Source organism: Cucurbita moschata, unplaced genomic scaffold (genome assembly GCF_002738365.1).
Source record: "Cucurbita moschata cultivar Rifu unplaced genomic scaffold, Cmos_1.0 Cmo_Scf00044, whole genome shotgun sequence".
Classification (NCBI taxonomy): Eukaryota; Viridiplantae; Streptophyta; class Magnoliopsida; order Cucurbitales; family Cucurbitaceae; genus Cucurbita; species Cucurbita moschata.
The window spans coordinates 425,494-452,049 of NW_019268560.1; the positions used below are offsets into that span (position 1 = coordinate 425,494).

The window sequence follows — 26,556 nt, forward strand, 5'->3', positions numbered from 1 at the left end:
TGTAATGACCTACATGGAGGTATTCCACCCTTTAAGAACTTCCATCTAATTCTTGAAAAAAAGTACAAAGAGAAGTTGGTAGGAAGCATTTTAGTGAAATGACCATGCGAGTAAAGAAACTATCCTCTATATGACTATATGACCATGTGAGTGAAGAAACTATCCTCTATATGACTATATGACCATGTGAGTGAAATGACCTCGAAAATTGTTTTTTCTGTTTTATTTATTTGTTTCGGTATATTTTGATCGTGCGTCAAAACTAACGATTGGTATTAGAGCTAGGATGTTGAAACAAATGTCGTCAGAGGAGATATGACGACAATAAAGAGCGAAAAGGAGAGGAGTGTAACACTCCAGTACTAGTTACATGCACAAGGTGCGTGAGATGTCATCATTCATGGTAATGTTGAGGAGCGTAAGAATAGGATGACTCTTACCGCCATCTGCCAAGCAGTCTCGGAGGATGGCCTTCTCATGTTGGCAGAGAATGACTTGGCAAAGGTAGCATGGGAGATACGGCAAACAATGCATGTAGCTGTGGAACGTGTCAAGGAAGCAAAGGTGTTAACCTTGAAGAATGATTTATAGGCTATTTGCATAAAGAACGATAAGTCAATAGACAACTTTTCCATGAAGTTGACGATGATCGTCAGTAACATCCATTCTTTACGCGATAAGGTGAAGGAGATTTCTGTCGTCAAGAAGTTCCTTCATGCAGATTGTTACCTCTGTTGAGTAGTACAACAACCATAATAACATGTTGATTGAGGTCGTTGGTCGTCTTCGTGGCTATGATGATAAAGAGAAGGAGAAACATCTCTTACTGACACATGAGAAGTGGCCTGCATGGACGAAAAGGAAAGATGCAACTGATTCTTCCTTTTCAAATATGAATGGACATGACAACCACAACAGGGAAAGTTAAGGTTGTGGCTGTGGCTATGGACGTGGTGGCAGAGGAGATCGTGACAATGTCAACCCTTGAAAGGACAAGAGTATGATAAAGTGTTACTTTTATAGAAAGACAAGCACTATGTGGTAGAGTGCTGCAAGAAGAAGCGCGATGAGGAAACAAAACTCACACTCACACATGATCAAGAGCCCAAACTGATGGTTGACGAGGAGACGTTGATGCTCAATAAAGAGAAGGTTATGGCAAACCTTCTCACAAAACAAGAAGACCAAGTGGAGACCTACACAGTCTTTTAACAATTTTTAAAAGTTTTCGAAAAAATTCTAATATTATAACATACTCTTTAGTAATTAAAAAAAAAATCTAAAATTAGCTCACTTATTTTTTATGATATATATATTGATATATGTTGAAAAAATATATATGAAACCAAGCAGGGACGAGGATTTAGGCATGGACGAGGGCGGAGAATATAATCTCATCCTCCACCTTATTTATCTAATGGAGAAATAATATTCTGCACTCGATCCCTCATTCTCTGTCTAGTGGATAATTCCCTCCCCATTCGAGATAAGTAGATGAAGATACATGATGAACAAAATCAAATTGAATAAATAATACATTTATGCTCGCATGTCAACTTTCTGTTCTAGAACACAATCAAATGAATACTTAACCTTCAATAATTTCCTCTAATATGCTTACATTATAACACTAATGCCTATTGTTTACTATCTATAACCCCAACTATACCTTAAAGATTCAATGGACAACCCTGGAAAACTCTCTCAGCCAGTTTTCAAAGTACCAGAGTCCAGAAAAACCATACTACCGATACCCAGGCGAGCGCCGTGGGTCGAGAACTGAGTGAACGATTATCAGTGACGCCAACAAGGAACCTACACTCGCCAATGGAGGGATCTAGGAACGTGATCATGCCAAGGCCATCAAACTCACAGCTATTCTTGTTCTGCATTTGTAGCTGATAGTAGCTGTTAAATGCATATGAGATATTCCCCTTCGCACCAATACCATTGCACGATCCACCATAGTCGAGCATCGAGCAATCTGCAATGCTACATGCTACCTTTATGTGATTCGTCACATCGGTTAAATCCCTGAACGGATTTGCAATGCACCATCTAGAAGGAAGATACTCCACATTTTTTGCATTTTTCAGTACCTTATTGCCTAAACCAAGGTTTAGAGGATATTTAGCTTGGCCATCAAAAGAAAAAAGACCCCAATGCCTCTCAAAATTCCCTGGAAGCACACTCTTTGCCCCTTCATCAAGCAGGCTGAAAAGATAGACGTCCACAGGAGGCACACCTGGCCTCAAAGGGGTTCCTTTGTTGCCTAAGACATGATTAACCAGGCCTTGGTTGAAGACCCTAGCAGCTGTGAGATTCGCACCCATGGCTCCATCCGTGGGCCAACCCACCTCCCCTATAACAATTGGCATCTGTCCATACCCAATTTTAGTGAGAGCTGATACCAAAGTGTCATAGTTTCCATCAAATGCATTATAGTAAACATTACTTCCATCTGTGACAGCATGGGTAGTCCCTTCAAAAAACGCGTAGTCTTGTGGGAAGTCAGAATTCGCATAGAGGCTCAAAAATGGATAGATATTCACAACAAATGGGGAGCCATTTGAGTTGAGAAACGAAACGAGTTGAGTCATAATTTGAGTCAATTCGGGCCTGAACGCTCCCTGTGAAGGAAGCGAAGACTCGTATGCATCAGCATTGCAAGGGACAACTAACTTCACATAGCTTGCAAGATTTGCTTTCGCTAAAGATTGTTGTAAATTGAGCAAAGCAGGCATGATGTATGACTGATACTCTCCATTGTAACTGGTGAGAAATGGCTCATTTCCTACTGCAACATACCTGAACCATAAAGTGTGCAGTAAAAGTAAGAAATCTTGAACCATTTCTCCAAGTGCATTTGGGTCTCATTGGGAAAATTGATACACATACTAGAGATGGAAAAACGAGAATAACAGTAAGTTATGAGTATCCATGGGTTCCAAAAATATTCTTCATTTATTTTATTGTTACTGACTCCAAATATGAGTATGAAGCATCAGGTGACACTGACATTCATTTTTAGACTTCTTCCTTCTCTTGAATTAAAATGCAACTTCTTAATTCTTGTAGCATACCTCTATCGCTACCACTTATAGAAAGAAACTACCAACTTCAAATTTTCAGAGGCCTGGTAATCAAGATTCAAGGAAAGACTAAACGGAATATGCAAGTGTGGGGGACACTGCATCAGATTAAGTCCAAGTCCATCGCTAATAGATATTGTCTACTTTATGCATTCCCATTCGGGTTTTTCCTCAAGGTTTTTAAAATGTGTCTGCTAGGGAGAGCTTTCCCATGATTCGGGTTTCCACATCCTTAGGGGGTGGACACGAGGCGGTGTGTCAGCGAGGATGCTGAATCTCGAAGGGGGTGGACTATGAGATCCCACATCGATTGGAGAAGGGAACAAGTGTCAGCGAGGATGCTAGCCCTAAAGGGGGTAGATTGTGAGATCCCACATCGATTGGAAAAGGGAACGAGTGCCAACAAGACGCTGGCCTCAAAGGAGGTGGATTGTAAGATCCCACATCGATTGGAGAAGGGAACGAGTGTCAACGAGGACACTGGGCGTCGAAGGGGGTAGATTGTGAGACCCCACATCGATGGGAGAAGGGAACAAGTACCTTCTTCTTCATTCTCAAGAGGAATACATCAACAAAACTGTCCTTCCATATAGATCCTAGGATCAACCCCTCGGATTTTCTTGTTCTTGACCTCTAGTGAGGATGCTGGCTCCTAAAGGGAAGGGATAGTATCCCACATTGACTAGGGAAGGGAAGAAAACACTCTTTATAAGGGTGTGGAAATCTCGCATTTTAGAGAAGTAGAAAAGTGAAAATTCAGAGAGGACAATATCTACTAGTAATGAGTTTGGGTTATTATTGACAATAACAGCAACAACCAACGACCTACCATTTAAGTACACACAAATAGTGCTACCCATCAGATTCAGAGATGAATCACCCACAAAATGCACCATTCTATTTATCTTTAATAAGAAAACCTAATGCCCATCAGGAAGAATATTGTACCATAATATACAGTGTACCTATCCCAATAAGTAAATCAACAGAGAACCTTTAATACAGTACCAACGAATGAAAAAAGAATGGGCAAACAATGCTGTTACTCAACTAAAGCCTTGTTGAAGCAGAAAGTCCTCCAAACTATATGCTTATTTTCATCTTCAATCACTACCTTCAGCAGAACTAACAAAACCCTCGCAAACAACAAGAACCACACCACAAATTTGCAGAAAACATAGTAATCAAACTCCAAACTAGAGAGCTCCACAAGAAACGGAATAATTAACCAACAACGCACCTGATATCGACGCCCCCTTTAACAACATACGAAGACACATTCTGACGAACCCATAGATCCGAGGCAAGCGAAGACGAGCTCAAAGAAGCTAGCATCTCGTTAGGGATTCCAACTATGACTTGGATCCCAGTCCCCATTAAAGCCTTCAGCACACTCGGGTCTGCCTCAAACAGTTTCACTTTCTCAATCCTGTTGCGTTTCAAGAGATCAACCACGGTGGATGGCTTCAGCTTGTGGAACGAAATCGTGCCCCAGTTCACTCCAATGCCGGATTCCACCACCAAAAATGAACCGAAAAGTATAATCGAACACAGGAATACTACTTCGAATCTAGGTTCCGTCATTTGAGCTTTTACGATTTTTTGAACCTAAATGCTAAAATAGTTCGAGAAGTTGATAAGGGCGTAGAGAACTCCAACAACGGCGGCGGTCGCGGCGGCGGAGATGCAAGGCTGTAAAAACGGTGGAAGGCGACGGAGGAATGTCGCCTGTAAGTTGTAACCGCTGGAGGAGTAAAGATGAAGGGAAGTGATGGATGTGAAAGAAAATTCGTAACTATTTACATAAATGCCACTGATTATGGGCCCAGACATTATAATTAATTATGCTTTAAGGATGTAATTAGTTAAACATTTTCATTTTAATAATACTTTATTTTTTGAAAGAATATAAGGTTATATCATATATTATAAAGTAATTAATGTGTGGACGTCCATAAGATATGTCTTATCCTCATCGACCATATTTAAATTTCAAACAACTATTCTATATTTTCATTTCGACAAAGATTTTCATTCAAGTTCAAGCATGATCATGTGTTATTGTGATGCCTTTAAATTTACTCATGCCTCATAGTTTACGGTTTACATAGTTCTCATTAGGGGTGTACATTCAACCCGATAACCCGGACCATCCCAACCCGAACTATAAGGGTTGGGTTGAGTTGGATTAGCATTTCGGGTAGGATTGGGTTCATTTTTCTAAACCCGAACGGAATCGGTTCGGTTTCAGGTTTGTGGGTAAGACCTTCGAGTTGACCCGAGCCAAATAAAAATATAAAAATATATGAAGAATCCTTCCATATTAAAGGGTTTGCCAGAGTGCTACTAAGACTCGTTTAGAGGCATTCACGCCCGAGTCTTTAACCAATTCTCAAGAAATGTTGTATCTAGTTGTCTTTAGTTTCATGATAATGTTAAACTATGTTTAATATGTTACTATTTTAGCCAATTATTTTTTATTGAATTTGTTTCTTTTATGTGAACAATTATAGATTGATTTGAGTTTGTTTGTGAACTTTTAATATATTTTTATACAAGATTGTATCAGAATAATTATAAAAAGTTTTGACAACCCAAGTACCCAATCCTTTTGGGTTGTGAATAAAGGATTGGGTTGGATTGAGTTGTGAAAAAGTTTTTGGTTGGGTTGGGTTACCCATCTAATCAATCCGATGGTTGTTTTTAGTTTCATGACAATGTTGAACTATGTTAATATGTTACCATTTTCGCTCCTTATTTTTTTTTTGAATTTATTATTTTTCTTTTGAATAATTATAGATTGATTTGTGTTTGTTTGTGAACTTTTTAATATATTTTTATCTAAGATTGTATCCGATTAATTATAAAGGGTGAATAAATAAAACTTAAAATTTTTTTTTTGACAACCCAATCTGCAACCAACCCAACCAGAATCGAGAATAGAGGGTTGGGTTGGGTTGGGTTGTGAAAAGTTTGGGTTGGGTAGAGTTACCAATCCAACCAACCCGAACTTTTTGGTTGGGTCAAAAAAATCCCCCAACTCAACCTAACCCAACCCAACCTAGACTATGTACACCCCTAGTTCTCGTTAACCAAATTTTAAAAGAGGTTTCTTGTATAGTATCTTGATACAAAATTTTATAAGTATGAGCCTTGGTTAGACTGAAACATAAGATATTAAAAAGTGTAGTACAGTGGAACAACCTTTAGTAGAAATAGTTTATAGTTGGTCTAGACCCATACGAAAATAGAAGTTTGTCTGTTTGTCATAAGCTCTAATAATGAAATTTATATAAAAAAAGTCTAGAAGAACAACTTTTGCATCCATATGGGATGTAAGGAGGTGAATAGGTTTTAATCATAGAAGTATTTAGGCTTACTTAATTTTTGTAATTATGAAACTTGAGTAGAGGATGATAATTAATACAACCAAACAGTTCTTATGAAAAACTCGACCTACTCCACAATAATCATTTTGAAATTCAATAGGAAAGGGTTAGAAAATATAACACCATAGTTTGATGTGGTTCGGTCAAACTCGAACCGACTCAACTTCTCAAGTGCAATTGGGATAAATAATGACTCTTTCTTTCTTCAGATTAGAGCCCAACAACTCCATTGCTTTATCAAATTTAATCATTTCCACCGCTCATGATCAAACCATTATAAGTATTGGAATTTTTTTTAGGAAAACACCACAACTTTAAGAAATAGATTTACAATTTAAACACTCACAACTATTTTCTCGAAAGAGAATCAGAATGAATTATGTAAGGTGTGCTTTTAAAAATATGGAGAGGTAGATGAGTTTAATCAGAGAAAAATGAGTTTAATCAGAGATAGTGGCAAAAGGTAGATATTAAATAGACCCTAAAATAGAAATTAAAAATAAATAATAATAATAATAGCCCATATTATTATTATTTTTTAAATATAATAATATACTATAAAAATAATAAAAACTAATGTGAACCTTGGTTAAAATTAAAATCCAAAATTTATTATAAATATAATAATATAAAGATAATAAAAATTCAGGTAAATAATCATCCAATCAAATTTTAAAATTTATTATAAATATAATAATATAATAATAATAAATAGGAGGCTCTAATTAATTTTTAAAATCTAATAATATAATATAAAAAAATAATGTGATAACAAATTTTTCTTTTTTTTTTTTTTTAACTCAAATGATATATTATATATAATTAATTTTCATTTCTTAATCGTAATTAAAAATTCTACCCTGAATTTTTTTTTCCAAAATTATAAAATTCGTACTTTGATGTGTCCATTATGTTAATTCAACCGCCAAATTATCACGTCGAGTATTTTCTTTCGATTGTAACTTCTTCATTTTAGCTCTAATTTGAGTAATTGAAAAGGCGTTGGAATAGTTATTCCCAACTTTATAATGTGGCCCGTTCAAAATACTAATAATTGTTAATAATTAAAGGTAGGTTTGTTATCATCAAAACATCAATTAAGGGCCAAAAAGGCAACATGAGATGCCCTACCCATAAGCTTGGGTACAAAATACCTTACGGTCTAATACCAGAGTAGGTACTTATAATCGAGCTTCCCATGACCATAACTTTGGAAGTCTAGTCTGTCTTTGTTTTGATCACATAGACGGCCTAGACAGATTAGTACACGCCTCCGTGTAGATCACGTTGTAGGCCCAGACATAAAAGCTTACTCAGGCAATGGTGACCACTCAGAGGAATTAAGCGTCCTACGAACAGAGTTACTTCAAGGGAGTTTTGGACAAGTTAGCATTTCGAAAGGCAAGATTCACCAACCTTGGGGATGAGTAGGAGATTGCGGCTATAAGGCTTTGGTTGGAGTCTTCAGATACTGAATCCAAGTTATTAATTTTAAGGAGTGCAATAGGCATTATGTCATTTATGAGTTATGGAGTGTTCGACATTCTCGATGAAGTGTCACCCAAGGGATGACAGATTTGCTATGGACTTTAGATGATAGATCCAACCTCAGTAGTAACACATGGTTAGAAGAAGATACATTAATGAATCTACCTAGTGAACCCACTCTACCTAATGAGTGCACGTGCATATGCCTCGACCGTGTGTAGAGAAATATTCTCGAACTGTAAACTCTTTCACTGATCTTGATCCTTATTTGAGTGAGTCAGGGGAAAGACAAAAGATAATCATGAATTTTAGGTCACATCAGTCATGATATATGTTATATGTGAACGTATTTTCGAACCCTAACAGTAGCTCACTAAGTTACGTCACATCAGTCTAAATACTCTTCTACCGTGGAGGTCATGGAACATAACTCTCAAGAAGTTACCGGACATTATAAAAGAGTTATTAAAAATTAATTTATGATCTCTTTAAATTTTCTTATACGAAAAAGTAATATACTTTTAATTTAATTAATGAAAATACTTTTAAATGTCACAATCGACGATACGATTGTGCCTTCAAGAAAGTTATCGAGAATGATGACTAGGTTAAGTGGGGGAGAGTGTTACAATCTCCCTAAAAGTAGGTTGTGATACCCACACGCAAGACTGGCAATGAGCGACCCTCAAGTGACGCTCATTTGGTCACGTTCAAGTCAAGACTAAGAAGTGTCATGATGCGATCAAGAAGAAAGGTGCATAATCCAACACACCAAGAGTGTGCATTGAAGATAAGTCGAGGCATGCACAAGGTTTAAGAGAATGAGGCGACACAAGTGTCGAAGACAAGCTCAAAGAGGGTCGGGTGAGGATTTGGGTCATAATCGCAGAAGTCGGAGTTTTGATATGAAATATGAAAACTCACTGAATTTGGTGCCTCAATTAAATACTCAAAAACTATGCACGAGGCCGTATGTCCGCTCGCCAAAATGACGTCTACTTGAGAAGAATTGAAAATGTATTATAGGCAAACTTGTATTTTAATTTAATCATTGCTAATCTTCAATTCAAGAGCAAATACATCAGCCAAGTATCAAACCCGAGTCTATACTGTGGTAGGGCACTATTCTACCACTAGACCCGAGTGCTTCAACTATTAGACATATTCATAACATACTCATATTTTAGTTTAATCATTGCTAATCTTTGCTTCAGCAAATGCACCTGTCGGGAATCGAACCCAGGTCTATATTTGCACCTGTCGGAAATCGAACCCAGGTCTATATCGTGGCAGAGTACTATTCTATCACTAGACCACTGGTGCTTCAACCATTAGACATATCCATAACAAAGAAAGTTCGAGAGTGTTATTCATCTATAAATTAAATGATATTGTGGGGTGGGAAACTCAGGTTACTTATTTGAGGTCTATATCATGGCAGGGTACTATTCTACCACTAGACCACGAGTGCTTAAATCCAAACATACTTGTATATTAGTCATGTAGTCGATTTTTAAAAAACCACTAATGCTTCAACCATTAGACATATACATAACATACTCGTATTTTAGTCATGTAGTCGATTTTTTAAAAAAGAAAGTCCGATAGTGTTATTCGTGTCATCTATAAATTAAGTGATATTTTATTCAATGATTGAACTAGTGGGGAATTGCATAATAATCAGCTGAAATGACTTCGTCCTCAGTGGTTTCGCTTTCCTACAGTAGTGGTTCAACCTTTCTTACGGAGGCTCGTGGGTCTAACCAACCTTGAGCTAATAGTAGTCTCTTTTGCTTGTTCGTTGCTACAAAGAATAATGGAAAATAGACCTCTACCTATTTCTTCGCGGGACTAGCTCAGTGTGGTTTTAAAGTCGTGGATAGGCAGGGCTCAATCAACATGAACATATTCTTGGGTGGATTCTTGTTTGCTGCGTAGCAGCACACAACTCACCTCTTCAGACTCTTCACCTATCGGCTCACCCCCGGTCAGTATACTGATTTGGCTACGGAACTACGCTATTCAATTGTTAGGGAGGTCTTTGTCTCCTTTGCTTAAGGAAAGGAATAAGGAAAACATTCTAACAAAGATTGGCCAGCTAATGATTCTGTTGTGGAAAGGAATAAGGAAGGTTTTTTTTGGAGTAATGCTCTATTCACTCCAATTCCATTGCACATACAAATCAATCAACGATCTAGGTCGTTGTTAAGTAAACTATTATACTTCTTGCATGCAGTATTTGAATCTTGCCCATTTAAGGAATATGGAGGAGGTATGTGTCCTCTAGTGGTAAAACAGGCATATTCGCTGGATGGCTAAACGTGGGCCGACTCTCTTCCATAAAGATATATATGGATATTCGGCCTTTAATGAGATAGTCGACGTTCGTTACTCAAGTTTGCAAAAAAACATGACTGAGGTCGATAGGGGCCTTAAGTTACTATTTAAATCATTGCAAATCTTCACTTTAGTCACCTTGCATTCCAAATCTAGTGGGCCTTAGCCACAAGTTTGGATTGTGCCCTAGATTTCAGGATTGTGCCCTAGATTTCATTATTGCTAATCTTCACACTTTATTAGAGGATGCACCACAGCCGAGAATCGAACCCAGGTCTGTACCGTGGCAGGGTACTATTCTACCATTAAACCACTGGTGCTTCAACCATAAGACATATCCATAACATACTCGTATTTTAGTCATGCACCAGCCGGGAATCAAACCCGGGTCTGTACCGTGGCAGGATACTATTCTACCACTAGACCACTGGTGCTTCAACCATTAGACATGTTCATAACATACTCGTATTTTAGTCATGCAGCCGATTTTTAAAAAAGAAAGTTCGGTAGTGATATTCTTCACTTTAGAAGATGCACCCGCCAAAAATCAAACCCGGGTTTGTATTGTGGCAAGGTACTATTCTACCGCTAGACCACTAGTGCTTCAACCATTAGACATATCCACAACATACTCATATTTTAGTCATGTAGTCGATTTTTTAAAAAAGAAAGTTTGATAATGCTATTCATGGCATCTATGAATTGAATGATATTGTGGGAAACTCAAGTTTTGAGAACTCGAGTCTGTATCGTGGCAGGGTACTATTCTACCACTAACCACTGATGCTTCACCCATTAAGAATATCCATAACACTCATATTTTCGTCATGCATTTATGTATGTCATGTACTTCAGGATTATGTTATGCTAGTACGGACATGTCATGTGCACTCATGCTTCGATATTTATGTTCGTTATAATATCATGTGAGTTTTCCCTTTTCTAAGGCGTCTAGTGACGTGTAATGCATTTTGTCCGACCAAGTTAAACTCAAGGGTACATATACGAGCCTGCCTTATGAGTCCATGTGCACATACGTGAGTCGTGTATTGAGAAGTACTACATATCTAATCATGTCCGTAATTGGAAAGAGTCTAAGGTCATGTCACGATTTTAAATGATAGGTCCCAATCATGTTATCTTTATGATTGTATTACTAACCGCAATAGTGGGCGACTTAGTACTACCCCTATATTTTTTAGGTAAAGGTAAAGCTTACATGTAAGAATGACGATGACCGTTGAAATAGTCTTAAAAGTCAAGATAGGGTAGTATGTATTGATTTTGATTGGGTAGTTGATATGTGGACAGAAAGCGGAGGTTAGTAAAGACTTTGAGTTCATAATCTTTAAATAGATACACGTTATCAACTAATTTCTAAAAATAAAATAAAATATATTACTAACTAAATTATGAAAATAAGATAAAATCTACCATATATATACCGCTAACAAAATCTTGAAAATAAGATAAAATATACTATCAATTAATTCTAAAAAGAAAAAATCAGTTTAAACCTATGATAAAAATATATTACCAACCAATTATTAAAAAAAATAATAATAATAAATTGATGGTATATAAAATATATTTTATAACTAAATTTATATCCTAAATCAAATTTACACAAATTACAGAGTTATCACGAAAGAATGAAGATCATAGGGCTGAAACAGATCCAAGTTTTTGTCACTGTCTGGTGATCAGTTTCTTTACAAGATCCAACGGTTGATTTTGATGAAAGAATGAAGATCATAGGGCTGAAACAGATCCAAGTTTTTGTCACGTCTGGTGATCAGTTTCTTTATAAGATCCAACCGTTGATTTTGATGAAAGAATGAAGATCATAGGGCTGAAACAGATCCAAATTTTTATCAACTGTCTGGTGATCAGTTTCTTTACAAGATCCAGACCGTTGATTTTGAAGGGAAAACAAAACTCGTATAAAGACAAAACACAGACCAAACTGAAATTAATTAATTAATTAAGTAATTAAAGGAGAGATGAAATGAGAAGTTTATGGGTTAAATTGAAATTACAAAATAGATTTATTATTCCTCCATTAAATCCAACACTAATATCAACCATACCCATAAAAAATAAAATATAATTTTAAGAAAATATAGTTGAAATTTTATTTAAAAAATATATTTACTTTTGGTTTCAAAATTTTCATTAAATACTTTTAAATTTTTTTAAAAATTTCAAAAACACCTTTAAAATTTTTTAAAATTTTTAAAGTAGAGTTTATGGTTAATATATGAAATATTAATTTAAAAAATATTCATGAAATTTTAAAATTAACATTTTGTAGAAAAAAATTAAAAATTTGTAGATAATCCATAAAGTATATGAACCATAAAGTCTTCAACTTTTGGTAAAAAAAAAAAAAACTAAAAAACTAATTCTTTTTAATTTTTTTTTAATAAAGTTTAAAATTATTAATGCTACTTATAAAGTTTTATGAGTATTTTTTCAATATAGTACGGACGATAAAAATATTTTTATTTTTATTTTTTTGATAATTGGAGGATGTTAATAAAACTTTTTAAATTTCAAAGGTTTTATCCAAAATTAATGGTAAGAATATTTTAGAAAGTTTAACGATATTATTGAAATATTAAGGGTATTTTTTTAAAAAAACAAAGTACAAGTTTTTAGTTTTATTTATATAATTAATTTAGCCTATATTTTAATTTAAAAAAATAAAAAATTTTGAAAGAAAAAAAAATCCTCATTTTATTATTATCTGAATTTTTGGGGTTTTTTTAGAAATTATATTTATTTTCTCATTTTTATTTAAACATTTAAATAAATACTCATTTAAAATTTAAAAACATTCGTAAAAAAAAAAAGATAAGAAATAAAAAAAAAGTTTACAAATTAAAATAATAATAAAAAAAATAGGGAAAAGAGTGAGTAAATAAAGCAAAAATAATAATTAAAAGGATTTGTTAAATTTACCTATAAAAACGCAACGAATCCAATCAAAACTAAATCAGCCGAGTCAGCCGTCAAAAAATCTGAGAGAGATGAAAATTGAGTCCATTTTTCCGCATCTTATTTCTTCATATTTAAAATTATTTAATTATACCAAAAAAAAAAAAAAACTAAAACTAAAACGTAATCAAATAAATATCTTTAATTTAATGATATCCCAAAATTTTCTTAATATTTAATAGAGGAAGAGTGACCATTAATTTTACGGAGAGTGAAAATACTAAGAGAGTGAAAATACTAAGAGAGTGAAAATACTAAGGATGAACTTTCCCACTTTCGTTCTTATTTTGTTATGGTTCTTTTGGTTAATATCACCGACGATCGCAGTAAAAAAGGTAATGCCATTTGCTTTGCTTCCGCTTAAATAAAATCAAGTTTTTAATTTTTTTCGATTCAATCCGGGTTCTTCTTATGCTTTTAGGTATTATTAAATGAACCCTAATTTTAATTTTTTTTGGATTTCAGTCCTATATTGTGTTATTAGGATCTCATGCACATGGTTTAGAAGTTTCGGCTGTAGATCTTCAAAGAGTAGTCGATTCCCATCACAAATTGCTCGGATCCTTCTTGGGGAGGTTTGAAGTTCGATTATTTATTTATTTATTTATTTATTTATTTGAAAATCTAGTTATTATTATATTATTTTGAATTAATAAAAATTGAAAAATTTCAGTTCTGAGAAGGCAAAAGATGCCATATTTTACTCGTATAAGAACCATATAAATGGGTTTGCAGCCATTCTAGATGAGGAGGAGGCCACCAAGCTTGCAAGTAAATACCAAACTATTTTAATTTTAATATATATTTAAATAATAATTAATAATAATTTATGGGACAGAGCACCCGGAAATAGCGGCAGTGTTGCCAAACAAAGCGAAAGAATTACACACAACTCGTTCATGGGAGTTCATGCACTTGGAGAAGAATGGTGTTAGTCCCCCTTCTTCTCCTTGGAGGAAGGCTAGATCAGGACAAAATGTTATTATCGCCAATCTCGACACTGGTAAATACATATTATCTTTTAGTTATTCATATAATTTGATAGACCGATTAACCCATAATATCTAATTTAGATCATAAAGGTTGAGTTTGAATATGAATTCTATTCAAGTTGTTTGGGTTGTTGATCCATATATCTAATTTAGATCATAAAGGTTAAGTTGGATTGTAGATTCTATTTGGGTTGTTTGGGTTATCGACCCATATACCTAATTTAGATCATAAAGGTTGAGTTAAGATTGTGGATTTTATTTGGGTTGTTCGGTTTATTGACTATGTACCTAAACTAGATCATAAGGGTTGAGTTAAGATTGTGTATTTTATTCAGGTTGTTCGAATTACCGATCCATGTATCCAATTTAGATCACAAAGGTTAGTTGGATTGAAGATTTTATTCCGGTTGTTTAGGTTACTGACCATGTACCATGTACCCAATTTAGATCATAAAGGTTAGTTGGATTATAGATTTTATTCGGGTTACTGACTCATGTACCTAAATTAGATCATAAAGGTTGAGTTGGATTGTTGGAGTTACTGGCCAGGTACCTAATTTAGATTATAAAGGTTGAGTTTGTTGGGGTTACTGGCAGGTACCTAATTTAGATTATAAAGGTTGAGTTGGATTGGAGATTTTATTTGAGTCGTTCGGTAAATTAAATATTTTTTTTTTGTAAAAAAAAAAAAAAAGGTGTATGGCCGGAGTCCAAGAGTTTTGGAGAACATGGCATAGTTGGAGGTGTGCCATCGAAGTGGAAAGGAGGCTGCATGGATAAAACCCCTGATGCAGTGCCTTGTAACAAGTACCATTGTTAATCATATTTTGATATTTTATTATTATTTTTAATTCAGATTAAAGGGTGATTAACTTAATTATGATTAACACAGGAAATTAATCGGAGCAAAATATTTCAATCACGGGGTAATCGCGTACTTGAAATCTGAAAATTTAACGAAAGAACTCTCATTCATCGTCAACTCCACGCGCGACTACGAAGGTCATGGATCCCACACGCTGTCGACGGCCGGCGGTAGCTATGTCTCCGGCGTTAGCGTATTCGGGTCCGGTATCGGAACTGCCAAGGGCGGCTCTCCCAAGGCCCACGTCGCTGCCTATAAGGTCTGCTGGCCGCTCCACGACACTGGCGGCTGCTTTGACGCCGACATTGCCAAGGCATTTGATCATGCCATCCACGATGGCGTCGACGTCCTTTCGGTTTCCCTCGGCAGTCCACCCGCTGAATACTATAATGATATCATTGCCATTGCTTCCTTTCATGCACTGAAGAAAGGAATCCCTGTCGTGTGCTCCGCCGGCAACGATGGCCCGAGCATGGCGACTGTTTCTAATACTGCTCCGTGGATTTTGACGGTCGGAGCTAGCACTTTGGACCGTGAATTTCAGGCCCCCATTGAGCTTAGAAATGGGAAACACTTTAAGGTTTGTTTGAAAATATTTAGCGGTGAATTATAGTTTTAACATATTTGATTTAGATATTTGCCTTTTTTAACATATGTATCGTATTTGCTCACTTTTTGTTGAACATAAAATTTGTTCTCGGTGATTAGGGGTCGAGCCTTTCGGGACCATTATCGGGAAGAAAGCTATACCCATTGATAACGGGAGCTCAGGCAAAAGCGACGACTGCCTCTACTGACGATGCCATGCTCTGCAAGCCAAAAACTTTGGATCATTCTAAAGTGAAAGGGAAGATCTTGGTTTGCTTGAGAGGGGATTCTTCGAGAGTTGACAAAGGAGTGCAAGCCCTCCTCGCTGGTGCTGTCGGAATGATTCTCTGCAACGATAGGCTTAGTGGATTTGAGATCATCGCCGATCCCCATGTTCTTCCAGCTTCCCATATCAGTTACAACGACGGCCAAGCTGTTTCCTCGTACATCAATTCCACGAAGTAAAAAAATTACAATTTCTTTCTTTCTTTATGAATCTTTGGAATGGTTCTCTGATTATTGTTGTGTTTTTTTACAGAAATCCAATGGGGCATTTGATCCCGCCGTTGTCTAAAGTTAATACCAAACCTTCTCCGACAATGGCGGCTTTCTCATCCAGAGGACCCAACATGGTTTCACCGGAAATTATCAAGGTTTAGTTATGAATTACGACACCCATTTGAGATTATCAAGAACAAAGCTCATGAGTTTCTAATTCTTTGCAGCCGGATGTGACCGCGCCAGGAGTGAACATAATTGCGGCATTCTCCGGCTCCGTGAGCCCAACAGGGGAGCCATTCGACAACAGAACAGTTCCATACATAACAATGTCAGGGACCTCGATGTCCTGTCCCCATGTCTCTGGCATTGTCGGCCTCGTTAAAGCTCTCCACCCGAAATGGAGCCCCGCCGCCATCAAATCCGCCATAATGACCTCTGCCAGAATTCGTGACAACACAATGAACATCATGCTCGATGGCGGCTCCCCTATCTTCGCTTCAGCCACCGCCTTCATATTTGGGTCAGGGCACATCCGCCCCACTGGAGCCATCGACCCCGGCCTTGTCTACGACCTTTCCCCCAATGATTACTTGGAATTCCTCTGCGCCAGTGGCTACAAGGAGAAGAACCTTCGAGTATTTGCCGATGGCAATTTCAAATGCCCTGTTTCTAGTTCTATTTTGAACTTTAATTACCCTTCAATTGGAGTTCAGAACTTGACGGGCAATGTCACCCTTACTAGAAGGTTGAAGAATGTTGGCAGGCCGGGGGTTTACAGAGTCAGGGTTCAGCAGCCGGAAGGAGTTAAGGTTTCGGTGAAGCCAAGCGTTTTAAAGTTTGAGAAGATTGGAGAGGAGAAGAGGTTTGAATTGACGATGACCGGAGTTGTGGCGAATGGTCAAATTGGTTATGGCACGCTGATTTGGACCGACGGCAAGCACTTGGTTAGGAGTCCAATTGTGGTTTCTTCGGGCTTTTTCTGAACCCATTTTGTTAGGAGGGGTTCCTAGAGTTCTAAGTTTTGATTTTGTTAGGAGGGTTACTAGATTTTAAAATTCTTAGGAATTTTTTCTTTTTATTTGAAACATTTCCGGCTTTTTCCTTTTTAGTTTAATCATATGTTTTAGTATAACCCATTATTGAAACAACCAATTTATTTTTATCGGTCTATTTCATCTAGCCTAGCTTCTCTATAGGACATCAACTTTCCTGAGTTTCCAACACTGGCAGGCGTCAGCCTCCATACATGGTATTAAGACTTTGCGGGTGGTGATTTTTCTGCTACCACCATGTTAGCCTTTTTGAGCTTATTTGTATTTTAATCGAAGTTAGGTCAATTTGACCTAGAGATAGATATGGGTGATAGAAAAAAATATAATGTAAGAGGGGTCGAGCTTGGATTGAGTTTTCATTTCCAGGCAAGAATCTAACAATCTTTCTATATACATATCATAAATATTGAATACGAAAATACTTCATTTATTTAAACTTTCATAAAATAAATACTTCACTTATTTAAATTTTCATAAAATAAATACTTCATTTTATTTAAACTTTAATAAAAAACACAGTTATAGACTTAAAAAAAAAGATAAATAAAAGTTTAGAAAGAGTTGCAAAAATGTAGCGCTTGAGTATTTTAAGAAATAGTGACCCACTATTGGGGTTAAATGCAAAAACATGCAAATGCAATGATAGTGACTCACTATTGGGGTTAAATACATGCAATGATAGTGACCCACTATTGGGGTTAAATGCAAAAGCATGCGAATGCAATGACGGGACTTATCATATTATTCTATTTTTCCTACGAAACTATTTTAATGGGAAGCTTGAATGTGTACCATATACTCTACACACAGCCCATACGTACGAGTATGGGCTCACCAGATAGTTCGCACACCGCTAGACCCCTTTTCTTATTGGTCGAGCCTTCTCTCGTAGTTCAACTTTTGCCGAACACTCATTAGAATTAGTAACCGTCGCGGCGGCATTGCTAGACCCATTTTCTTATCGGTCAAGCCTTCTCTGGTAGTTCAACTTTTGCCGAACACCCATTAGAATTAGTAACCGTCGCGGCGGCATTGCTAGACCCATTTTCTTATCGGTCGAGCCTTCTCTGGTAGTTCAACTTTTGCCGAACACCCATTAGAATTAGTAACCGTCGCGGCGGCATTAAGTAAAATATAACGATACTTTGCCTGCCTAATGGATGTACTCGTCCGTACCCTCGTGATGGAATAGAGGTATCCCCCAATGCATGAGCACACATAATGCATGAGGTCCCAACATTTTTCCGTTTTCATTATCATTTAATACAACCCCGCTAGTGTTCTGTACATATCATATCGTTTTTCATATCATTTCACGTATCGTTCATCATTCATATCAATATCGTTTCTCATTCTTCAATTCTCATATCATATATAATTTTAACGGGGTTATATTTTATGTCATTTATCGTGATTTCATGTCATTCATATCATGTAATATACACACAATTTAGGAGACATAACATTTCATCATATACATATCATACCATAACATATTGCATCACAATATATCATATCATAAACATGTCAATTTATCACATATCTCGTACCATAACATATTTCATATCATATGACAACATGTATATATCCGTCATTTAGATTTCGTATCATAATCATATCATATCGTAAACACTTTGTGGTCATATCGTTCCCTAACTTATCATAGTCTTAACGTTATTATACCTATCACAGTCATGTTGTTACATGAACGTACCTAAGTCATATCATCACAAGAATATATCCTAACGCTATCGTTCTATCAATTTATCACACACCTGTCTTTTTCTACTCATAACCTTACTATATTCTTTTATCAATCTCTCATATCCATAGCACTTCAGTATGTAACCTAACCTTAACGTTTCATGGACGTATCTTACTCCTATTGTTACATTTTGTTTTGTACATCATTCTCGTATCCTATCTCAAACATAACATTGAACACATCGTATTAAAATTATTATCATACAATTAACATATTATAACATATCATAAACATATCGATCCACAAACAATTCACACATATCAATATATATCACACGTACAAAACCACGGGGCACGTGTCAACATCAAATATAACCATGCCGATAATAAGGTCACTTACCTGATTAGCTTAGGTTGTTGTCACGAATATATCCTTAACTTACCAAAGTTACCTAGTTAGCTTAACTTAACTTAGCTTACCTGATTAATTACCTGGTTATTATATCTTTTTAACGTAATTTTTTTTTAACAATTTAGGAAAAAATTTGTCTATTTTGAATATTTGAAAATATATGAGATTTGTATGAACATCTATTCATCTTGAAATGGGTCATGTCATCAATTATTTATGTTGTTAATAGATTATCAATTGTAGCACACGTATTTCTGGATCAAGTTAGAATATATTTTTAAACTTAACCCAATTATTTAGGTAATTTTTTCCAACCTAAATAAGTTAAATAATAAACTCAATTCTCGATTGGATTGGGTTAGTTTAAGTTTCTTATTCAATTTATTGTTTTTAATATAAGTAAAATTTTGTTAATTTATTTCTTTCAAACATTTACTGCTCAACTTAAATATATATTTTAAAAAATTACCTTCAAAATTATTTTAAAGTGGGGTGGGAGAACAAATAAAAATAAAAAAAACTACGAAATTAAATAAAAATAAAATAAAAAAGTATATATAAATGTATGGTGAGCAAATATGGGTTTTTGTATAAGAATCCATGAACAAATTAAATAAGTTCATAATATAATCAAGTTGTACATTGTGAATTGGTTGATCAGGTGTTTTTTTGTGTTATAGAGTTTTTTTTAACACCCTTGGAACCATAATTGTGTTGAAAATTTATGAATGAGTAGTCTACATTAGCTAATTAAGAGGAAGATCATGCGTGTAAATAACACTATCTCTATCGGTACGAGGCCTTTTGGAAAAATCAAAATAAAGTCATGGGAGCTTATGCCCAAAGTGGACAATATCATACCATTGCGGAGGTTTGTGGTTCCTAATTTGGTATAGAGCCAAATTGCAATTTCATAATGGTTATGAAAAATTATCTTTGGTGGAGATTGTTCGTCGTTTTGCTTATCGAAAATTTTCTTCGCTCAACAGAATATTGTATGATAGTCTTTGGTGGAGATTGTTCTCTGGGACACCATGAACCCTCACTGGAATATTGTATGACACCTGGAAATTAGCCTTTGGTGAAAACGGTTTCAATAACCAATAAAGACGGTGCCAAACAAATGGTTCCAATAACCAATAAAGACGATGCCAAACAAATTTGGGACACTATGAACGTCGTTATGTTTATGGAAACTTCGCTCGATGGAATATTGTATGATTGGCTCTCAAACAAACAAATCTGGCGCAAAACTCCCCTCGGCTCTGACTGCTTAGTTGGCTCCGGCAGCGGCTAATCAGCTCCAGTGGCTTATTTGTCTTAGGAATCCTATTTCTGACCTGTTCTGCACCATTCCGACCCTCCTAGACTTGATTTCGACCTCGTTTAAGGTAAAATAGATTATTTTAAGACCGTATTTCACAAATCCAAGTTGAAAATTAATTATGTTTGTGAAATACTAACGAAGGTGTCGAATGATCCAATAGGAACCAACCATCAACGGAAGCGTAGGACATATACGAGGAGCTAGGAGCTTACATTTAAATTTTAGGGAGTACTTCGGCTAAGGCTTACCAAGTAAGTGGCTAACCCGTCGTAGGTTATGCATCGTATGTTCGCACGTACCCGTGGATTCGCACATGTCATTAAATTGTATGCTAGACTGCTAAGCTTAAATACGTAAATTTGTGGAAATGTGAATGTGTTGTCTTTAGTATGATGTGATGTGTTGTGCTTATGACGTTTATGATATTTTTGGATGATTCTGGTATGAACGGTACTATAATTTTAAATGTAAACAACATGAAATGTATGACATGTAATCACGATATTACATGAAATGTAACCCTGTTAGAATTATGAATGATATATAGACTGAAAAATGAGAAACGATATGACATGCATGAAAAATGATAGCGGGGTTATATTTAATAATGTTGAAAATGGAAAACTGTTGGAATCTCTTGCATTATGTGTGCTCATGCATTAGGGGGATACCTATTCCATCACGAGGGTATGGACACGTACATCCATTAGGCAGGCGAAGTATCGTTATGTTTTACATAATGTTGCCGTGACGGTTACGAATTCTAATGGGTGTCCAGCAAAAGTTGAGCTACTAGAGAAGTCTCGCCCGACAAGAAAAGCCCAACGATGTGCGAACTGACTAGTGAGCTCATACTCGCACGTATGGTTGTGTGTAGAGTATACGATACACATCCAAGCTACCCAATTAGAATAAGTGTTGTAGGAAAAAAAATAGACTGATAGGTCCCGTCATAGCATTTTACATGTTCTTGTTGCATAACTCCGATAGGGGGTCACTTACAGAGTATTCTAGAAATACTCAAACCTCGTGCTATTGCATTTTTCAAATAAAGGCATGACACCCATGTAAGATCGACGATAGCATCTCACATCCCTGGATCGTGGCACATGCATAGGATAGTTGTTTTCCATACGTAGTATACGAGTTTAGTATAGGTTGAATTCCATTTCCATTCGTATAATATGTTAGTATAGGTTGAATTTCCGTTGACATCATTAGTATAGGCTAGTATAGGTTGACTTGTAATCACATTAATAAATCATAGGTTAGTATAAGACATTTAGTTCGGAGTTGTTTTATTTTCTTTTCTTTCCCTGTATTCATTGTTTTTGAGGTAATAAAGAACAGATTGATGGGCATTTATAATAAGAGTCTATTTAAAATAAATTCAGCATTAAATGTAGAAGCATTAAGATAAATTCCTCCTTTAAAATATAGTAATGACCTTAGATTGAAGGAAATTTTAGGGCGTAGTTTATATCAGAGCTCTAGGTTATAGATCTAGTAGACTAGCCTACGAAGTAGGCTTGGCATGTTCCACGGTCCAATCGTCGATGCTCCGTCGTTGTCAGGTATACCTTGGATAGGATGAGGGAAGGAGAATTATTTTTTTTTATTTTTTATTTTTTATTTTTTTTTTGTGATATATTTAATGTGATTGACTTTATATATTGGGGGTCATGATATTATATGATGTTATGCTATGATGTGATTTTGTATCAATGCATGTCTTTATGATACGACATTTATGTTTTCTTTTCTTGAATTATATAGTAGAATGTAAGTAATGTTATAAGTAAATCATAGACTTGGATAGAATTATTTTCTTGGTTTCTAGAACCATGCCGCACACAGAGCATAGAAGAGGTAGGAGAGGGAGAGGACGACCTTCCATTAGGAGATAGGAAAGAAGAGAAGCCGAAAGAATATCTTCCCAAGAAGGGTCGACTACTGGACCCTATGCACTCGAACTACCACCGAGGGAACCTCCCCTACAAGTTGCACCCCTCCTGAAAACGCACACCCTCCTGAAAATGCACCTCTCCCACAAGCTGCACCCCCTCCTTAAAAACGCATCTCCCCCAAAAGATGCACCCCCTCCTGAAAACGCACCTCCCCCACAAGCTACACTACCTCCTGAAAATGCACCGCCCCCTCAAATTGCACCAAAAGCTGGATTGGACCCTGCCACACAAATGGTTTTGGAGTCGCTCCAGACGATGATGCAAACAATGTTGGCCACACAATAATTCTTAGCTACGCAACAAGTCGCAGCAATGGCCACGCAACCAGCCAATGCAACGGCTACACAACCAGCCAAAAATCCACAACCGGACAGGGGGGCGAATTGGTTAAAAGACTTCAGACGGTATGACCCCCATCCGTTCGTCAGTTCAAAGGAAGATCCCACAGCAGCTTAGATGTGGATCGCAACCATGGAAACGACTTTTGAATCAATGAGGTGCCCTAATGACCAAAAGTAGCATGCGCGACATATGTACTGCAAAAAGACTCAGAAGTATGGTGGGTAGATAACAAAACCTGGGAGAGGGGATCACAATGTGGGAAACCTTTAAGGAAGCTTTCTTGAAATACTACTATCCATGGGAAACCCGTATAAAAAAAACAGCAAGAATTTAACCACCTGACCCAGGGCATACACACTGTGGATCAGTATGATCAAGAATTCATGAAATTAAAGAGGTTCACACTGTCACTGGCAGACACTGAAGAAAAACAGACGGACAAATTTGTGTTGGGGTTGAACCCGAAGACTCGCATGTTGGAGGCATTTAACTCGAAAACTTACGAAGAGATCCTAAGGACGGCCAAGGCCCTAAAGGAACCAACAGAGGAGAAAAACTCAGAGCCAATGACATCCGAAGGAAAGAAACGTCCTGTCGAGGCCGAACCCATGAAATTCCAACCGCCACTCCAGAGACCTCGACATCAGGTCAGGCGACCTGCTCCGCCCCCAGTACCTCAATACCTAGTACCGAAAAAACCTCTGTGTCACGAATGTGGGAAACAACATTGGGGCAGATGCATGGCAGGCTGGAGGGTATGTTACAGGTGCGGTCGTGTAGGTCACACGACCCAATTCTGTATTGGAATGGACGTGGGAAACCCAAGGGCCCCCCCTAGAGGTGTGGTTATTCAGGAACCCACCACGCAAACCCACGCACAGACCAGGTCATATGCAACGACCAGTAAAGAAGCGGGAACTTCTGGCACCGTGGTGACAGGTATGCTTTCTATTCTAGGACACTTTGCATTGACGTTGTTTGATTCGGGTTCAACCCATTCGTTTGTTTCTTTTGCATTTGTTAGTCAAGCAGGGTTCGTAGTAGAACCTTTAATGCATGTATTGTCGGTTGGTACCCTAGCAGAAGTAGACTTACCTTTATTGTCGGTTTGTAGTGGATATGACGGATTTTGATGTCATACTAGGAATGGACTAGCTAGCCGAAAACTTTACTAGCATAAACTGCCATAAGAAAGTGGTAGTATTCACACCTCTAAATGAACTTAGCTTTAAGTTTAAAGGAACCTTCAAAAGCACCACCCCAAGAATAATATCGATGATGAAAGCCATACATCTGGTATAACAAGGGGGTGGGCAATTCTAGCTTGTGCAGTGAACACAATAGGAAAAGAGAAAACAATAGATTCGGTATCCATAGTAAACGAATTCCCAGATGTCTTCCCAGAGGGCCTTCCAGGAATCCCTCCATCGTGAGCAGTAGATTTCGGAATAGAACTTGAACCAGGAACGAGACCCATCTTTATAGCCCCATACTGCATGGCCCCAGCAGAACTAAAAGAACTTAAATCACAACTATAAGAACTTAAATCACAACTATAAGACCTATTAGATAAAGACTTCATTCGACCTACCGTATCCCCTTGGGGTGCGCCAGTGTTGTTTGTTAAAATGAAAGATAATCTATGTGTCTATGCATTGATTATAGAGAATTAAACAAGAGGACGGTAAGATTACAGAGAATTAAACAAGTGGACGGTAAAGAACAAATATCCATTACCGCGCATCGAGGACCTATTTGACCAACTTCGAGAGGCAAAAGTGTTTTCCAAAATAGACCTTCGATTAAGATACCATCAAATTAAGATTAAAAAGGAAGATATACTGAAAAGAGCCTTTCGAACTAAATATGACCACTATGAGTTTGTGGTAATGTCCTTTGGCCTCACCAACGCCCTAACGGTGTTCATGGAATTAATCAACTGAGTATTCAATGAGTGCTTAGACACGTTTGTGATCATGTTCATAGACAATATCCTGATATACTTGAAAATGGATGAAGAACACCTCCGAAAAGCCCTAACTATTCTAAGGGAGCACAAGTTGTATGACAAATTCTCCAAATGTGAATTTTAGCTACGACAGGTTTCGTTATTTGGACACGTAGTGTCTAAAGATGGAGTTTCAGTAGATCCCACCAAGATAGAAGGCGTCACGAAATGGAAACGCCCAACTACAGTCATCGAGATATGACGTTTCTTGGGATTGGTAGGATACTATCAAAGGTTTGTCCAAGACTTTGCTAGAATAGCCTCGCCTCTCACCCAATTGACAAAAAAGGGCGTATCTTTCGTATAAAACAATACTTGTGAGGCTAGCTTTAAGGATCTAAAACAAATACCAGTGTCCGCCCCAGTGCTCATGATCTCAGAAAGCTTTGCGGAATACGTGATTTACAATGATGCATCCAAAAGGGGCTAGGTTGTGTACTGATGCAACATGGCAAGGTGGTTGCGTATGCGTCACGCCAATTAAAAGATTACGAGAAAAACTATCCTACACACGATTTGGAGTTGGCGGCGGTAGTGTTCGCGTTAAAAATTTGGCAACACTACGTGTATGGCGAAAAGACCCAAATTTCTACTGACCTTAAAAGTCTAAAATACTTGTTCGCACAAAAAGAATTGAACATGAGACAACGTAGATGGCTAGAGCTGGTAAAAGATTATGACATAGATATCTAGTACCACCTTGGAAAAGCAAACGTCGTTGTTGATGCACTAAGTCGAAAAACAGTACACTCGTCGGCCCTCATCACAAGGGAGCCATGAGTGCGAGCTAATTTCGAACGAGCTGACATAGCGGTAGTAACCAAGGAGATTACAACCCAAATAGCCCGACTGACAGTGCGTCCCACTCTTAGACAGAGGATCGTAGACTCACAACGTGAGGACCCTAGCCTAAGCTAAATCCTCAACCAGTTGACAGTAGGCCTAGTGGACAGTTTTTTTAAGTCAACAAATGATGGATTACTATGTCAAGGACGTTTATGTGTCCTAGTTGTGAGCAGAATAAAGAACGAAATCCTAACTGAAGCAGACAACTCACCCTTCTTGATACATCCAAGTGGTACAAAGATGTATCAAGATCTGAAACGACACTTCTGGTGGCGAAGTATGAAAAAGGATATCGCGGAATACGTGAGTAAATGTTCTGGTGTGCCAACAACGAGTAAAAGCCCCTAGGCAGAAAACCACTGGACTACTGCAACCTCTAAGTATACCGGAATGGAAATGAGAAAAGCTATTGGTTTGATAGTGGGCTTACCCAAGACACTAAAGGGTTACACGGTAATTTGGATAATTGTCAGATCGACTTTCAAAGTCGGCATACTTCCTAGCGGGTAAGGCAATATATATAGTAGAAAATTGGGCTCAACGGTATGTGAAAGAAATTGTGAGGTTGCATTGAGTCCCGGTATCAATAGTGTCGGATCGGAACCCACGTTTTACGTTGGCCTTTTGGCGCGGATTTCAAAAAGCG

At 37.0% G+C, this 26,556-nt stretch overlaps 2 protein-coding genes and 1 non-coding gene across 3 annotated transcripts; 1 reads left to right on the forward strand and 2 right to left on the reverse strand.

Moving 5' to 3' along the window:
• Positions 1-1,522: 1,522 nt before the first annotated feature.
• On the reverse strand, positions 1,523-4,862 carry LOC111434004 (glucan endo-1,3-beta-glucosidase 5-like). Its single transcript, XM_023071297.1, has 2 exons — positions 4,333-4,862; positions 1,523-2,808 (listed from the first exon to the last, which is right to left on the reverse strand). The coding sequence occupies exons 1-2, from the start codon at positions 4,674-4,676 to the stop codon at positions 1,716-1,718; spliced, it is 1,437 nt and encodes a 478-aa protein (XP_022927065.1). The 5' UTR covers positions 4,677-4,862; the 3' UTR covers positions 1,523-1,715.
• Positions 4,863-10,232: 5,370 nt separating this feature from the next.
• On the forward strand, positions 10,233-17,235 carry LOC111434031 (subtilisin-like protease SBT5.4). Its single transcript, XM_023071328.1, has 9 exons — positions 10,233-10,241; positions 13,772-13,881; positions 13,980-14,077; positions 14,145-14,309; positions 14,994-15,105; positions 15,191-15,743; positions 15,872-16,212; positions 16,290-16,404; positions 16,477-17,235. Exons 1-9 carry the CDS (start codon positions 10,233-10,235, stop codon positions 17,233-17,235), a joined length of 2,262 nt encoding a protein of 753 aa, XP_022927096.1.
• TRNAG-GCC lies at positions 10,670-10,740 on the reverse strand. Its single transcript has one exon. It is a non-coding gene; the product is annotated as a tRNA-Gly (tRNA).
• Positions 17,236-26,556: the final 9,321 nt, after the last annotated feature.